The sequence below is a fragment of the Dasypus novemcinctus genome, chromosome 4, assembly GCF_030445035.2.
Source record: "Dasypus novemcinctus isolate mDasNov1 chromosome 4, mDasNov1.1.hap2, whole genome shotgun sequence".
Taxonomy (NCBI): Eukaryota; Metazoa; Chordata; class Mammalia; order Cingulata; family Dasypodidae; genus Dasypus; species Dasypus novemcinctus.
The window spans coordinates 76,320,428-76,338,688 of NC_080676.1; the positions used below are offsets into that span (position 1 = coordinate 76,320,428).

At 35.2% G+C, this 18,261-nt stretch overlaps 1 protein-coding gene across 2 annotated transcripts in view; it reads left to right on the forward strand.

Moving 5' to 3' along the window:
• Window positions 1-17,575, forward strand: part of CCDC14 (coiled-coil domain containing 14) — a 37,140-nt gene extending 19,565 nt beyond the window's left edge. For both annotated transcript variants that reach the window (XM_058295675.2, XM_058295676.2), the window contains exons 10-13: window positions 8,316-8,398; window positions 10,235-10,453; window positions 10,742-10,874; window positions 15,970-17,575. In XM_058295675.2, the coding sequence (XP_058151658.1) occupies window positions 8,316-8,398; window positions 10,235-10,453; window positions 10,742-10,874; window positions 15,970-16,909 (1,375 nt within the window). In that variant the 3' untranslated portion in view covers window positions 16,910-17,575. The remainder of the gene's footprint in view (window positions 1-8,315; window positions 8,399-10,234; window positions 10,454-10,741; window positions 10,875-15,969) is intronic.
• Window positions 17,576-18,261: the final 686 nt, after the last annotated feature.

Sequence of the window (18,261 nt, forward strand, 5' to 3'; positions counted from 1 at the left end):
TTATTCCCATTTCAAATGCAGAAACCGAGGCACAGAGATGTTATAGGTTACTGAACTAAGTGGCAGAGTCTAGACTCAAACCAAGGTAGATTGTTTAGCACATAATAATCTTAATTTCTAGACTTCTCCACTGTCTTCTTTAAGCACTCTCTCTCAATTTCTCTTTCTCTGAGAGATCCCTTTATTATCTTTAATTTCTTTGAGCCTATAGAATACATGTCAATTTTTCCTGTATTTTCTTTGGGCAGTTCATCTTAGCATGTTTATTCTGCCCCTATCTTTGTCCCTTTTGTCAGTTTTTTAAAAATTCTGAATGTCATACAAAGGTCTTACCTTCCATAAGTTCTTTCCTTACATACTTATTTATACTTCAATATCTTTGGTGTATTTTATGGAACAAAAAAGTAAGTAAAAGTAAACTGTAAGCCATTCAGAATAAATAGGCATATTGTTTAAAGGTATGATTATAAAATAATTATTTCATTAAATGAGCATGTTAAAACTTAATCTCACAGAAGAAGAGATATGATGTGGGGGCATTTGCAGGATTTGGAGTTGTCCTGGGTAGTGCTGCAGGGATGGATGCTGGACGTTGTGTGTCTTGCCGTGGCCCACTGTGGACTGGGGGAGAGTGTGGACTACAATGTGGACCACTGTCCAGTTGGTGCAGCAGTGCTCCAGAATGTATTCGCCAGGTGCAGTGGATATGCCGCAATGACGGAAGAGGTTGTTGATGTGGGAGGGGTGGGGTGGAAGGAGTGGGGTGTGGGATATATGGGGCCTCATCTTTTTGGATTTAACATTTAAAAGGAAATAAAGAAAAAAGAAAACCAAAACTTAGTCTCAGAATATTGTCTGTTTTAGCATTGTCACCATGGGAAATATCAACGGTTCTTATTTCCATTTGTCAGAAAAATATTAGAACATTTTAGAGTTGCCTAGGGAGCTAATTTATAGGGCACTCAAGAAAATGAGACTACCTAGTTTGTCACTACTTTTTAAATCTTTAAAAAGATATAGTTTGGCAGCAGACTTGGCCCACTGGTTAAGGCGTCTGCCTATCACATGGGAGGTCCACGGTTCAAACCCTGGGCCTCCTTGACCCGTGTGCAGCTGGCCCACGGAGTGCTGTGCCACGCAGGGGTGTCCCCCGCGTAGAGGAGCCCCATGCACAAGGAGTGCGCCCCGTAAGCAGAGCTGCCCAGCGTGAAAGAAAGTGCAGCCTGCCCAGGAATAGCGCCGCACACACGGAGAGCTGACACAGCAAGATGACACAACAAGAAGAAACACAGATTCCCGTGCCACTCACAACAGAAGCGGACAAAGAAGATGCAGCAGACAGACACAGAGAACAGACAACCGGAGTTGGGGGAGGGGGGGGGAAATAAATAAATAAATCTTTAAAAAAAGATACAGTTTGAGGGAAGCAGCTGTGGCTCAATAGTTGGGCTCCCGTCTGCCATTACCAGGGCCTCTTTGTGAAGGCAGCCTCGCCCGCAACGCTGCGGAGAGCCAATTCAGCAAGGTGAAGCAACAAAAAGAGAGACACATAAAAAAAATGCAGAAGAGCGCACAGCGAATGAACAGAGAGAAGAGACAACAAGCAAGCTGCAAGGTGGGAAAGGAAATAAATACAGACACAGAAGAATGCACAGCTAATGGACACAGAGCAGATAGCAAGCGAACTGCAAGGGGTGGGAGGAATAAAAAAAAAGATTTGCTAAAAAAATAAAAGATACTGGTTTGATATCTAACTTAATTTTTCAGTCTTGACACTAGGGCTTTTTGGCTCTGTATCCATAAAAGGAAAAAGATTGTATAGCATGCTACTGTTGCTTACTTTCTCTAAAAGACAAAGTTATTGAAAAATGAAGAATTTGTCAGATAGGCTCCTCTTAGCAGAAGTAGGTTTCCAGCAAAATTAAAGGACTTTTGTGTCACTTGGGTATCTTTATTTGGAAAGAAGCACCCATAATCTCCTTTACAAATGAAAACTGGAATGCATAGGCTCATTTGAAAGTGTTTTTTATAATTTTCAATTGAAAGTATTTTTTCCTATTTGAATGTTTAGAAACTATGTTTTTCTTTTTAGCCAGAAAAGTGACCTTTCAAAATTTTTTGGAGTTTATTGCCATCTTGTGGATTAAAAATATATAGCTAGGTGTATGGCATTTGGGCATTTTGAACTGGGCAATTTTTTTATGCTGTGGGGTTCTGGACATAGTACCCAACATTTAGCCTCTCTGGTCCCTACCAACTAAATGTCTGCAACACCCTCATTCATTGTAACCCCCAAATGACCTTGCACATCCTCATATTTCTTGGATAGGATTTGGAGAGGTATGCTGCTGCCTCTAGTTAAGAACCATTGAGCTAGAGAGTGCCTTCATATTTATAGGACAAGTTAGAATTCATGACCATGGCCTGATTTTAGTCTCATAAATGAGACAGTTATGTAGCTGCACAGAATAGAATAAAGAAAGAAATGGAGGTGAGAGAGAAGAGTCAAGGCTAACATTCAGGTTTTGGCTTGATAATTTGACAGATGGTAGCATAATTCTAGGCAGGAGCTGGTAGAGGAGGAATAGATTTGTTTTCATTTCATTTTACTTTTGAGTTAAGAGAGTTTATTAGTCAGTCAAATGGGTACTGATGCAAAGTATCAGAAATCTGACTTTTATAAAGAGTATTTATTTAGGGTAGAAGTTTACAGTCATAACGCCATAAAGAGTAAGTTACTTTCCTCATCAAAGTCTCTTGCCACATGTTGAAGCAAGGTGGTTGCCGGTCTCTGTGAGTGTCTGGCCTTCCTCTTCCTTTTAAGGCTCCATGCTGCCGCTTCTTCTGATCTCTGCCATAGGCTGGCATAAGGCTTGTCTCTCTCTCCCTGGGGCTTGTTTCTTTCCATGCTCACCTGCAGCTGTAGGCTATCAAATCATATCTCCTTCCGGGTCCTGTCTATGGAGCTGTCTCTATTCTTCTGTGTTCTTCTCCTGTGTGTGTACTTCTGTGTGAGAGTCTATTTTATCAGCCCAGGGGGCTGGGACTCAATGCTGAGTTGCACTCTAATGATGTGGTTGAATCGAAGCCCTAATCTTAACATAATTTAATTAGATGTCTCAGCTGAATCTAATACATTCAAAAGGTATCAAGCCAGAAAAACAGACCAGTTCATAAACATAATCAGTATCTCTTTTGGAATTCATAAATAATATCAGACTGCCACAGAGAGGTAATAGGAGAGCCAGTAAGTTAAGATTTAGACATGCTGAGTATATCATTTGGGCTATCTGGGGATATGTATGGTTTGAAAGTGATTTGGTATGTTTCTCTCATTCTACCATTATTTGTCTTCCAGTGAAAAAAGAAGACAACACTATTTTTTAATTGAGTGAAAAAAACTATTTTAGCTTAGTTATAGATTAATAAAAGTAGGCCTGAACTAATGTCTGGTGATAGGAAACAGGTCAGTGTTTGAAGAAGGTATTGCAGGGAGGGACTGGATTACAAAAGGGGCATGAGGAAATATTTGGAGATGATGGATATATTAACTATTTTGATGATGGCAATGATTTCAAAAGTATATGCATATGTCAAAACTTACCCAATCGTACATTTTAATTATATGTGGATTACTGTATGACAATATGTCATTAATTGTATGATAATTACATCCTAATAGTTCTGTTTTTAAAAGTAAGAAAAAAAAGTGATTTATTACCAATATATAAGTGGTAAATTTACTGAGAACGTATAACATGAATGTAGCCATGGGCGAATCTTCTGAAGGAAAGAACCTGTGACAGAAACCTGAGAAGGAGCAGCTAGGAAGTAACAGAAAAATTAAAGACAATGGTGCCACAAAACCCATGAGAGGAAAGAGTAACAAAACAATAAGAGTAGGGGAATAATAAAAATCCTGAGACAAATCACTCAAAAAATGTAGGATAAATTGAAACAGTATTCCATAATCTCAGGGAAATTAATAGCATCTCAGGGATTGAGAAATTGCACAAAGTTTAGACTACAGAAGGCAAAGAAAAATGAGCTAGGTGAGCTAGGGAAAATAAAAGAGAATAATAGAAAATATTACAAAAATGAAAACCCCATTAGAAACACAAACAAACAAACATAAAGGAAGGGATGTTATAAGCCACTCGATCCCAAACAGTATGAAGACTGAATTTTTGTCTCTTGTTCATTGATAAATGTCATGCTGAGAATAATGCCTAGCACACACTCCAGTAAATACTTGTTAAATCACTGAATATATGGTAGATAAACTTGAAGAAATTATACAAAATAAAATAGAAAAAGAGTAATCTAAAAATTATTATAAAAAAGATGATACATATATAGAAGAGAAATAAAAGAGATAATTGGGATTCTTGGAAAAGAGAAAAGGACAAATGGATCAAGGACAATATTAAAAGATATATAAGGAAAGGGAAATCTACTAAAGATTTGTGTCTGTAGATCAATAGGGAATATAGGACCCCAGAAAAACTATGCAAAACAAGCAATACCAAAACTTATGCTGGTAAAGTTATAGATACTGAAAAGAAAAAGCAAATCATATATAAAGAGAAAAACATTAGGCTGGCTTCAGCCTTTTTACAGTAATGTTCATTGCCAGAGGATCATAGAATAGCATTTACAAAGTACTAAGGGAAAGAAAGTATGCCACAAGAATCTTATATACGGCCCAGCTGTCTTTTTAAAAGGCAACCATCACATTTTCAAGTGTGTTAGAATTTAGGAAATATAGCAGCCTTGGATGCCTGTAAAATAAAAAAAAAAACCTCTTGAATGGCGAAGTCCAGCCAACTTAAAGAGAAGGGAAAGAGAAGGGACTACCATCTATCAGCCATGGGGTGTTTTGTTTTTCTTTAAAGATTTATTTATTTCTCTCCCCTTCCCGCCCCCCCACCCCGGTTGTCTGTTCTCTGTGTCTTATTTGCTGCGTCTTCTTTGTCTGCCTCTTGTTGTCAGCAGCATGGGAATCTGTGTTTCTTTTTGTTGCATCATCTTGGTGTGTCAGCTCTCTGTGTGTGCGGCGCCATTCCTGGGCAGGCTGCATTTTCTTTCGCGCTGGGCGGCTCTCCTTATGGGTTGCACTCCTTGCGCGTGGGGCTCCCCTATGCGAGGGACACCCCTGCGTGGCAGGGCACTCCTTGCGCGCATCAGCACTGCACATGGGCCAACTCCACAGGGGTCGAGGAGGCCCGGGGTTTGAACCGCGGACCTCCCATGTGGTAGGCAGACACCCTATCCACTGGACCAAGTCCGCTGCCTTTTTTTTTTTTTAAGATTTAATTTTTATTTATTTCTCTCCCTTTCCCCGCCCCCCACTGCTCCCCCCAGTTGTCTGCTCTCTGTCCATTCGCTGTGTGCTCTTCTATATCTGCTTGTATTCTTGTCAGCGGCAACCGAAATCTGTGTCTTTTTTGTTTTGTCATCTTGCTGTGTCAGCTGTCCATGTGTGCAGCGCCATTCCTAGGCTGCACTTTTTTTTCACGCTGGGCGGCTCTCCTTACAGGGCAAACTCCTTGTGTGGGGGGCTCCCCTATGCAGGGGACACCCCTGCGTGGCATGGCACTCCTTGTGCACATCAGCACTGCTTGTGGGCCAGCTCATTACATGGGTCAGGAGATCTGGGTTTAAACCTTGAACCTCCCATGTGGTAGGCAGACACCCTATCCATTGGGCCAAATCCGCTTCCCTGTATGAGATTGAAGCACCCTCTCAATTAGAGGTGGAGTGGGCATCACCATCCCAGAATCCTCAAAGATTGGGGAATAAAATGTGGGCTAGAGTGGACTTAACTGTTATTCAACTGTAGACTTAGTGTGATTCTAGCAATGCAAGAAATTATATCATTGATATGGAGACAGTGGCCACTAGAGGTGCTAAAGTCAGGGAGAGGGAAAAAGGTGTAATACAGGGGCATTTTGGGGACTTGGAATTGTCCTGAATGACATTGCAAAGACAGATATAGGCCATTATATGTCCTGCCATAACCTACAGGATTGAGTGGGAGAGAGTAAAAACTACAATGTAAACTATAATCTAAAATGCTTCAAAATATATGTATTCATCAATTGCAATGAGTGTACCACACTAATGAAAGAGGTTATTTATGTGGGGGAAAATGGGAGGTGTGGGGAGTGGGGCATATGAGAATCCCTTATATTTTTTATGTAACATTTTATGTAATCTAAGTATCTTTTAAAAATAGATAAAAAATATATTTTTAAAAAAAGCATATTAACAAGAGGAATCTTATTGAAAGGAGAAAAGGTTCTAAAACTCATTTATGGTAATGATTGCTCTACTCTGTAAAGTTAAAAAAAAACTTTGAGTTGTATACCTGAAATGGATGAATTTTATGATATGTAAAATATACCACAATAAAGTTGTTAAAAACATTAAAAAAATATTTAAAGGAGGGCATTAGAGATGAACGTGGACTCTTGTTTTTACTTAGAACTAAGATTAGACAACTTTGGGAGGCATGGTTACAGAATAGAATGTATTAATAACATTGACAATATAAATCCCACACTCTTAATGTTTTTCAAATCCTATTTCCTTAATTTTTGGTTCTTTAGGAATTAATATTTCTTGAAGTAACTCTTTATCTGAAGTTCATCAGTTCTGGATTCACTTCTTTTCTCCTTCAATTAAAATCATGTAATCCTACATGCCATAAATAATACTGTTAAATATATTTGTAAATCATACTATAATTTTTAATTTCTGTTTTTTTTTTATTTTGTCTGTTAGAAAAATGTCTGAATAATATCCAGCTTATATATAATTATTATTTCTATTCAGCATTGTACTTGAAGTTCCAACCAGTGCAGTAAGTCAAGAAAAAGAAATAAAATCCAAACACATTCAGAAGGAAGATGTAAAGCTGTCTTATTTACACATGACATAATAGTCTTTGTAGGAAGTTCTATCGAATCTACAAAAAAAGTTACTATTAATAAGTCAGTTTTAGCAAGGTTGCAGGCTATGAGATAAATATAAAAAATCAATTTGTAGTTCTGTATACTAGCAATGGAACAATTTGAAATGAAATTTAAAATCAATATTATTTATAGTAGCATCAAAAATTAAGAAAAATTTAGGGATAGATTTGGTAAAAGATGTAAAACCAATATGGATGTACCATAATTCATGTAACATTTTAAGTTTTTAACTTTTCATTATGAAAAATTCTGTTGTGAATACCCTTGTATACACGTACGAGGTTGCACATTTATGTTTCTGAGGCTACATAATATAGAGGTAGAATTATTTTAAGATTTTGAACATTTTACATTTTGATGGATACTGCTAAATTGCCATCCAGAATATTTATACCACTAGCCTTCTACCAATTAAGATAAATTATTTCCTCATACCCTCACCAACAGTGTTGTTTCCTTTTATTTTTGTCAATCCAGTGGCCAAAAAACAAAGATATTTTAATGCAGAATATTTTCAGGTAAGTAATTCTGGAAAGATACTAGAGGTGATTTTTTTTTTTTAAGTAATGACTTTATAGAAGTGAATAAAATCCTTATATATTTTGCACATTTGTGAAGCACCTACATTTAAAGTTCGTTGTAGGGCAAACTTACTGCTTATTAACATTGTCAGTACTTAAATAAGGCCGTTAGCTTTTCCATCTAATAAAGAACTAGAAGCATAGATGTGTTTCTTAATTTTTTCAATTTGTAACAAACATCAAGCAGACAGATGTCTTATAGCAGTCAGTCCCTGTAGGTATTGTAGTTCATAGTAATGACAGCTTTTTAAAAAGTAGAAGATTAAGTATGGTAATGAAGATTAAAAAAAGGGAGAAGAAAATAGCAAAAGGAGATAGGAAATGAAAGAAGTAAAAGAAAAGAGGAAATCATTGAAATAAGAGAACAGAAAAAGGAGAGGGAAAAAAGGGAGTTAACCTCTTTGTAGTGAGAGGTTTTGATGATGTCCTAGGCAATCTTTTCTTGGGTTAATGTGGTCCTCCCTCTTTCATCTTAGTTTCAATGAATTCTACTTTAGGGAATATCTATGTGCATGTCTTTTTGAAGCCTATTTCTACCATTAGAATTATTTTTTATAAATTATCTTATGCTCCATAATATTAGCAGGAATGTGTTTTGTTGTTTTGGTTTTTGTCTTTGGTTTGGGTGACGATGAGATTTCTGCTCTCCTAGTGGGTACCACTGTTTGTGTTTTGTCTTTTTTGATAGGCTGCGAAGTGTATAGTGCTAAATGGGCTTGCTATTCTTGCATTCATATTTCTTCATTATTTCCTTAAGGCAATTGAGAATTTTGAACCGGCAACTTAGAGAACGAGAAAAAACTCAAAAGACATTTGGTTCTCTGGAATGCAATCATAAATGTAGGTAAATTCTTTACGGCTCTGAAAATGGTAAATTTAGCTTTCATAATTACTTTGTCTAAGTAGATTTTTCTTTTTATCATTTAAAAAAATAGGATTAACATTCCTTATTAAAATAAAAAATAATGCAGTAATACAGAAGTAAAAGATCTGGGCTGTCATTTCCCAAAAATACACCCCTAAAAATAAAAAAGGAAGAAAGGCTCTTTCCTTTCAGATATGTTCTGCCCATCTTTAACACATTTACTTATTGAGTGCCTACTATGTACCTGGCACTAATAGAACCATTTATGTACTTTCTCCTTTTTAAAAATGAAATCACACTGTATAAACTCTTCTGTAGCTTGCATTTATTCACTTAACATGCAGTGGACATTTTTCCATATCAAAATACATAAATATGCTTTTTTCTCTCTAAGAGCTCGTTGGTATTTTGCTTATGTGACTCGATCATGATTCATTTGAAGTTCTCTGTTGACAGATATTAGGTACTTTCCTTTTTTCTCCAATAGAAACAATGCTGCAGTGAAAATCCTTGTGCACATGTGTTTGTGCACCTCTGTCAACATTTCTGTAGGAAAGATGTATAGCATTAGAATTGCTGAGTCAAAGAGTATATGCAGTTATATTTTTGACAGATATTGCCAGTAAAAGAAAGGAAAAAACTATAATAGTAGTAGAAGATGAGAACTTTTCTTACACCTAACAAAAACTCAGATACTACAAAAGAAAATATTGGTAAAATATGCCCCCAGAAATTGTTTAAAATTTCTGCACAGCAATGTTATAAATACCTTCAAAATGTATCAGCAAAATTGGGGAAAATGTTGCAATATATGACAAGGCTTAACTTTCTTAATATATAAAGACCTCTTACAAAGCATTAAGAAAAAATAGGAACTCAACAGAGCAAGCACTTCAAAGAAACATTAAACTTCACTAGTAACATGGTATAAACCAGTGTTACCTGTTAATAGAACCACTGATCTTCCCCTTCCTGTCTTGGTCCTTTCTTCCTTTCTCCTCCAACTGCCACTTTCCTCTTATTTACCACTTTGGCTGGAGGTCTTAAAGCTTTCCTACAGGCTTTCTTCTGCTCTTTCTTATCCTTCCCCTTCCTTCTCCATACCTTTACCTTATTTTTCCTCTAGAACATGTTTTATTATTTATAATTATTCTATTTGTTGTCAGTTCCATAAGAGCAGAGACCATGTCTATTTTGTTTACCAGTGTATAACCCAGATTCTGATATAGTGCTTTGCATATAGTAAACATTCTGTCAAAGTTGTACTTGTTAAATGAATGAGGCCATATACTTTTATAGCCTTTAAAAACAATGTGATAGGCCTCTGTGCAGATCTGGAACAATTGTGTGAAAAGAAGGGCAAGATTAGAAATTATGTGGGTAGTATGATTTATTTATGTTTAAATACATATAAAATATGCAAAAGCATTTTCCAGAAAGATACCAGAGTTAATAGTGATTGCCCCTGGGGGGAAGAGTAGAGTTGTGGGGAGAGGGAGACTCTTCATTGAGAATTATTTGGTATCATCAGTATTTGGTGGTGTTTGAATTTTTTTACTTTGTATATACATTATTTCATTTCAAAAATGCCAAAAAAATTCTTTGAATGCCCAAAATATTAATTAGAGAAAGGAGTGACTTGTGCCAATTAATTTTTAAAAATACATTTAGTATTTATGTAGGACTGCTCAAGCATATGATTGTTGGTTAAATCAATAAATTCCAGGCTTTTTCTTTTAAAAAATTAATCTTTTCTAGATTTGTACTTTTTAAATTGGGGAAGCAATAACTTGATTTATTTTGTCTTACAGTGTTTTCTCTTCAGTCATTGAATACGTCACTGCAAAATCAATTGCAGGAGTCATTAAAGAGCCAAGAATTACTACAGAGTAAAAATGAAGAACTCTTAAAAGTGATTGAAAAGCAGAAAGATGAAAACAAAAAATTTGCTAGTATATTTAAAGAGAAAGATGAAACCATACTTGAAAATAAGCAACAATTTGACATTGAGACAACAAGGATGAAAATTGGTATGTATTTTACTGTAGTGTGGTCAGATTTTTTAAAGTAATAAGGAAATTGTGGGTTTTTTTTGTTTTTTTTTTTGAGGTACTGGGGATTGAACCTCGGACCTCTCATATGGGAAGCTGAAGCTCAACCCCTAAGCTACATTGGTTTCCTGAGTTGTTTGTTCTGCTTGTTACTTGTTTTTGTTTTTTCAGGAGGCACCGGGAACTGAACCCGGAACCTCCCAGGTAGGAGGCAGGTGAACTGCTTAAGCTACATCTGCTCCGCCTGAATTGTTTTTGATGTTTTAGAATTGGAGGAAGCCTTAATCAATGTGAAAAGCTCCCAGTTTAAGTTAGAAGCTGCTGAAAAGGAAAACCAGATATTGGGGATAACATTACGTCAGCGTGATGCTGAAGTGACTCGACTGAGAGAATTAACCAGGTAATATTGACTTCATTTGATTGACCCATACCTTTTGTCAGCTTATTTTTAAACTCCAAATGAATTTCAGACCTGCTGTCTTTTGTATTTCACCACTATTTTTATTCATCTCTAATGATGCTTTTTTCTATTGCAATTAAGTTAGTTTAGAAATTCTAAACCTGGCTAAATGCTCTTTTAAACCATGTAATTCCAGGCAGAGGGTTTTGATGAGAAGCTGAAGACTTGTATAGCGAAGTGGTGAGAACCCCAGTTCTGCCGCTGATTAGCTGTGTAACCTTGAGCGAGGTATTTAACCTCTCTAACCCTCAACTGTGAAGTGGGGACATGAATAGGGTTGTTGGGAGGACTAAGAAATAATTCATGGTAATCCCCCCAAGCCATGTGATCGTAGGTAAGTCATTTAGCCTCTAAGAACCTCCTTTTCTTCACTTCATTAGGAAAATGAGGAAGTTGGCAGCAGTCTATAAGATCCCTTTGTTCCCTAACAGTCAGAGTCTAAATTTAGGTCTTTCTTCAATCAAATAAAATTAATCACTCTTACAAAGTTGAGTTTTTCCTTAAAGCATTTGCTAAGAATTAGATTGTCATCTGCTTTTTAAAATCCTAGGGCAGAGGTTGGCTATTTTAGACCAGAAAATCATCAGATTTGACCATGTCTTTGAATGATCCTGGTAGCTCATAGTTCCAAAACAAGGCATTTCTGAATATAAAACAGTCTCTTTTGTATTTCCAATAAGAAGTTACATTTTGAATTGTAAAAATTTTTTCCCATTTTGAATTATAAGCCTTTAGAGAAATAGATGAAATAGTAATATATTTATAATATTTAATTTATTAATTTAGTTTTATAAACATTTAAAATTACTTTTTATAAACTATGTCAATATAGAAATATTGCTTTGTTTTCCACATTCATATTTCATGAGATAATTTCATTCAAATTTTTATTGAACAGTAGGAAAAGCATTAGACACTCCTTGTATCAATGTAGTGTAATTGGTAAGGCTCTAGTCAGAGTTTCTAAAATGTTGACTTAACACCCCTCTTGTTCAAAATAAAGTATTTGAGAGAATATCCCTTCATATGAAAGCCTTTGTAAGGTCTCAAAAGGAAAGAGTCTCCTTTTTTCTAAGGAGTAATTTTGGAGTGAAAACTCTGTTCTTATCAAGTAAGTATATATGGTAAAAATAAGCCAGTCTCAAAAGGTCACAAATTGTATGATTCCATTTATAAGAAATGTTCACAATAGGCAAATCCATTGTTGTACTTTCGTTGGTACTCAAGCAAATGCCAATGAATAGGTTGGCTTAAACAACAGGAATTTCTTAGCTCACAATTTTGAGGCTAAAATAACAAGTCCAAATCAGTGCATCGCCAAAGCAATGCTTCCTTCCTAAAGACTGTAGTGTTCTGGGGCTGGCTGCCATTGATCCTTGGTCCTTAGCACCTCTGTCACATAGCAATGCACATAGTGGCCTCTCCTGGCCTCTTCCTTCTCTTCAGGGTTCCATTGACCTTCCTTTGCTTGCTTTCTTTGGCTTTCTATCTATCTGAATTTCATTCCACTTATAAAGGACTCCAGTAATAGAATTAAGACCCATCCTGAATAGGGTGGACCACGCTAAACTGAAGTAACCTCATCAGAATGTCCTACTTACTATGGGTTCACACCTGCAGGAATGGATTAAGTATAAGTACATGTTTTTCTGGGGTACATACATCTCCAAACCACCATATCCATACAAATAGAAAGTAGGTCAGTGGTTGCTAGGAGTTGTGGGGCAAGGAAGGAATGGGGAGTGACAGCTAATGAATATGGGTTTGTTTGTTTTTGTGAAGGGGGCAAGTGATACTGATGAAAATGTTCCAAAATTAGATCATGGTAATGGTTGCACAGCTCTATAAATATAGTAAAAAACTGAATTGCACACTTCAAAAGGCTGACTTCTATCTCAATAATATTTTAAAGTATGTATTATATACCATCCGTTTAGAAAAGAAAAAAAGAAGTCCGGTAACTTGGTGTGATTGAGTACCATAGCATTTACTTAAGTGTCATTGTGAGCATTTCATCACTCTAAGGTACATAATCCTCAGCCCCAAGCAGAAAATCTCATGATATAGAAGATCTAGTTCCCTGATAGTTTTCTTTCCTTCTCAATTTTTTTGTTCATACCATAAAATCCAGTTCCTTTACGGGCATGGAATCAGAGACTAATATTAATCTTATTTTTAAAATACTTTGATTTTTTTCGAAGTGTTTTCTCTTATATTTTTATTTGTCTTCATCTATTGGAGGGAAAATTTTAATATCTGCATTTTCATAGATGGTGAAACTAAGGCTGTGCAAGTTAAGTGTTAATAGAAAGTTAGTGATAGCTTGGACTGTAACTTTAGATCTCTTAGTTTCTATAGCCAAGTTTTCTTTCCCTCTAACACATGATGTGATTAGCTAAGATAGTTTATTCGTAGTTACAGCTCCATGTCTAATTTAGTCTATTTAAACTTGAACATTTTTTTCTTGGGAAATGGATAGATGAATGACTGGATTCATTTATTTAACAAACTTTTATTGTATATATATTATGTTTAAATATATATGTGTGATACACATGTAAAATATTTAATCATTTTAGTTTCTAAATATCCAGATAGTTAGGCAAAGATCTTATTCTAGTGCTTTGATGATGTTATGTGGGGAGAAACATCTTTTTTAAAGGATGAACTCTACTAAATAACATTCAAAATATGTGGCATATTTACTCAGAAAGTTAATAACAAAAACATAAGAACAGTCTTTCAGAGTAATAGCGAAACTATTCTTGAAATAATTATAAATGGAAGCCCAAAGACACTTTTCTTTTTATCTAGACTCTAAATGTTAATGGAAACATAGTGAACAATCTTAGCTCAGAGTTCCATAGAATTTAGTACCATCCCCCTACATTTTCTGAAGTTTCAGTTATAGCTTCAAAGTACAAATATGCCCATGAATATCAATTTTTGTTTTGTCCTTTAAATTAAAAACAAAAAAACAAAACAAAAACAGTCTTTTTGAGCTGAAGTATATCTAAATTTATCCATGTTGGTGATTTATAGTATATTTGGTGACCACCTGTGCAATTTAATCAGTACCTCATTGGGAACATCTCCAGTATTAGAGCTGGGCTGGTGTGACCACCTTAATTTTACTTTTGACCTTCAAGGGTAAAACAGTAGCTTCAGACAATACAGATAAATCCGCATATTCATTCCCTCCATCTCTCTTCCTTTAGGTGTATGTTTTTTTGCATTTAGGTCTAGAAAGAAACCTCAATATAAGTATTCCTTTCCTAAAAAAAAAAAAACAGATTAAAAATTACAGTAGGCAGCCTGGTCAAATTAATTAGTGAGTCATTATTCATTATAGATTCCTTTAAAGAGATTTTCCTCTAACATATCTGTGTCATAATCATAGCTCATTAGCTTTTAGCTTCTTGAAAGAGGTATGAAAAGAAGTGGTAGGGGCCATTGCCCTTAGAAGAGCAATCAGAAATCAAAATATAGTATGTGTAAAATGACAGTGCAGTAAACCAGGTTGGGAATATAGTTTTGCTTTTGTAGGAGAAAATTATTCATTCTATATCCAGAGAAATAATCACTGCTGTTAGTTAGATACTATATTTCTCTTTAGTATTTTTTGCATGTGACTACTTATTTTTACAAAAGTAATATCGTGTCTATATTATTTATGACCTGCTCTTTTTATTTTAGCCTTATATAATGAATATTTACCATCAATAAATATTCTCTACTACATGACTGTTAATGGCTATGATGCAGTCATACTATAATTTACCTAAATCAGTCACTTGTGCTTGAAGATAGAGATTGTGTGTATTTCTTTTTCTATTATAAATAATATCTTTGTAACTATATCGTTGGGTACAGCATCTTTGTTTATCAGTAGAATAAATTCCTAGAAATGAAAACTGCTGGGTCAGAGGTTGTGGGATATACAAATCTTTAAGGATTCTGAAATATATCAGCAATTAGCTCTCCAGAAGTCTTCTCAGTGTACACTCCCACCTGCGTCTGCAAGCTTCTGTAACAATGGGTACTGTTTTTATTTTAGCATGTTAATTTGATAGGCAAAAGATCAAATTTTTTAATTTTTATTTTCTCTACTCAAAAGTTGAACTTTTAAAACATGCTCATTGGCTACTTGTAATTCTTTTTTATGAATCACCTGTTGATGTTCTTTGCATCTTTTTAAAATTGGTGTCTTTATCCTTTTCTCGGTGATTTGTAAAGCATAATATGATTCAGTTCACATAGACTAAAGTACCACTAGTGAAAGCTGCCATCAAATGAACATGAACACCCACTTAGTCTGAAACTGTGCTAAAGTACTTTACACTTATAATTATTATTTTATCTTGTTTAGTCTTCACTGTAAATCTGAAATAGGTATTGTCATTTTACATTTGAGGAAATTGAAATTGAGAAAGGATCATAGCTATTAATGGTACTAGGATTTGAAGTTCTGTCTGACATCAAAACCCTGTGTGGTTTTCTTTTATCTCATGCTTTTCCTGGTACATAACTGTTGCTTATACATAGTTACACCAGATATTATCTCCAACCATCCTTTTTTTCCTCTAGTGTTGTTCACTAGAAAAAAGTGCCCATTGCGTATATATTTTGCAAGGGGAGAAACAACTTCTAACAGAATCCTTTAACAAATGAGTTGTATATTTTCCATTTTGCTTTTTATACCTTGTCCTATATATAATAGGCTCATTTTTTCATTCTAAGGCTCATTTTTCAATGTTCCTCAAGAATAAAGTATTCCTGTGCCTTAAAAGAAAAAAAATTCTGAGCCTCTATTTTTAGATATAGTACTAGATTTTATGCAGTTCTCAACCTTTTATTACTTAGTATTTGAATATACTCTCACCAGACCGTGTTTTGTGACTTTGTGATTTAATTGTTTCCATATTAAGAACCAGGTGCTTGCCTCAAGTCCCCTTTTGATAAGATGTGATTTATGTAAACCAGTGAAAGAAACAGGTAAGAAATAATAATTGGTGTACTAAATTCTTCTTAACAGAACTTTACAGAGCAGTATGGCAAAACTTCTATCAGATCTTAGTATGGACAGTGCTCCCTGCAAGACTGGGAATAATCTTACCAAATCACTTCTGAACATTTATGAAAAACAACTTCAACATGATGCAGACCCTGCTCACTCTTCCATAATGAGCTACCTAAATAAGTTAGAAACAAATCATATTTTTACACATTCAGAGCCCCTTTTTGCAGATAAAAATGTGGAAAATGTAGTGCCGGATAGACCCTATGAAAATGTTTTGCCCTTCAAAGATCCTCAACATTATAGGGACACTAGGAGCGTGGAGGAAGTATCACCCCCTGGAATTATTTCTTCCCTTTCAAAAGAGGGTTCTGATGAGGAGAGTGAAACTAAAACTTTAATAGATGAGTGTAATTTGGATGCTACAGTTTACATCCCTTTTGCTAGAAGTATTTCTAAAAGGAAATCACCGCTCTCTAAGAGAATATCCCCCCAGCCTCAGGTAAGTGTAGCTTCACCACAACTAGTCCCCAATAGTGGACTTGTTGCTGAAAAAGAAAAAGAAAATAAACTATGTGCATCTATAGTTTGTTCTTCAAGAAAGGGAACAGAAGATACACCTGAAAAACTTTCCAAACCAGCTAATACAGAGGACATACAGCTCCTTGAGAAAATAAAGGAAGCAATTGGCAAGATCCCTGCTGTCCCTGAGGATCCACAGGAGCAGGTGGCACAGCACAGCCCCTCAGCTTGTCAAGGCAGCAGCTTCCTGGTGAAAGGGAATACTGTCTCCGATGGTAGCTTTTTTTATTCTGACTTGATGTCTGACTGGAGCATCTCTTCTTTTTCAACATTTACTTCTCGTGATGAACAGGACTTCAGAAATGGCCTTGCAGCATTGGATGCCAACATAGCTAGACTCCAGAAATCCTTAAAGTCTGGTCTTCTGGAGAAATGAATTCAGAAGAAATCTAACTGATGCATCTTCTTTTGTATTTTCTTTCTTTCTTTTTTTTTTTTTTTTTTTTTTTGAGTAACAGAACCAAGCTATATTGAATGTATGTGTTGTTTCTTTAGAGAAATATGTTTTATATTGATTATGTCTGAAATAAACTGGATGAATAATAAATTTATTATTGGAATAATATTGGTACTGTAGAGCATATAAAAATAAGTCATCTTAAGACATTTATATTTGCTAAAATTAGAAGTTTTAGATAAATAGGAAAGTTTTATAAGGAACATTTTAATTTAGTACTTAGCAATTAGCTTTGTTATATTAATACATACCTGTGGAAGATGCATGTCAGGAGGTTTTCCTGGTTATCCTAAAGGATAATGAAAAGAAAGTCTCTGGGGACAATTTATTATATTCAAACTAGAGATTTTTCCCTTCAGAATTTCTGTTGTTTTTTAATGGCATTGTAATTATTATATGGGATGTTCTGTGCTACAGTCTAGTGTTGTCTGTCTAGTGTTGGTGAAATGTATGAACACTTTAAGAGAATGCATGTTTAAGGCCTTTAAAAAATAAAGTTAGACTGATAAAGGAGTGCTAACATATTAGTTTGGTTTGGGGAATTTGTTTTTGTAATAAATAAAAAGTGTTTGTTTTTAATCCTTACTATATTTGAATATGGTGGTGTTTGTAAATCTTGGCACTGGTTGTAATTCTGCCTTCCTGGACCAGTGTTTTTTTGCAGCACTTTAGCTGAGAAAATTCTCTTTTCTATAAGTAATATGAACTAGGTTGGTCTCTCTGCCTTTGTATATCAGCATTTCCTAACGACTCAGCATCACCTTCCTCCTTGTAAACAGCTTCATTTTAACTCTTAGAAAGCTAAATGTTGTTCTATCACTAATACTTTATACAAGTCACCTGCCTGGTGTCATTGTGTTCAGTTCTTGGTCAGGCTTTAGCATTAGAGTATTCTGCTGGTCCCAGAACCTCTCTTTCTGCTGGTTTTTTAGGTATTGGTGCTATAACTTCTGAAAGATGCAGATAAAGTTTTTGACAAGGCTAGATTTTACAGATAGATTGTCTAAAAATATTAAATGAATTAAAAACTATTTTCACAGAACTATTCATTAACATTTTAAATTTCCTTATTTCTAGTATTCATAAATTAATTCATTGGCTTCTTATCTGAAGGTAACAGCCACAGCTCTTCAGCACATAAGTGTAGAAGTACACATTACAAAAATACAAAATTGTGTTCATCTGCTACTTCCGAATACTCAACTGTTATTCATATGCAGACGTAAATTCTTAAGGTTATTAGATAATATAAGAAGATAGTCCTAATTTCC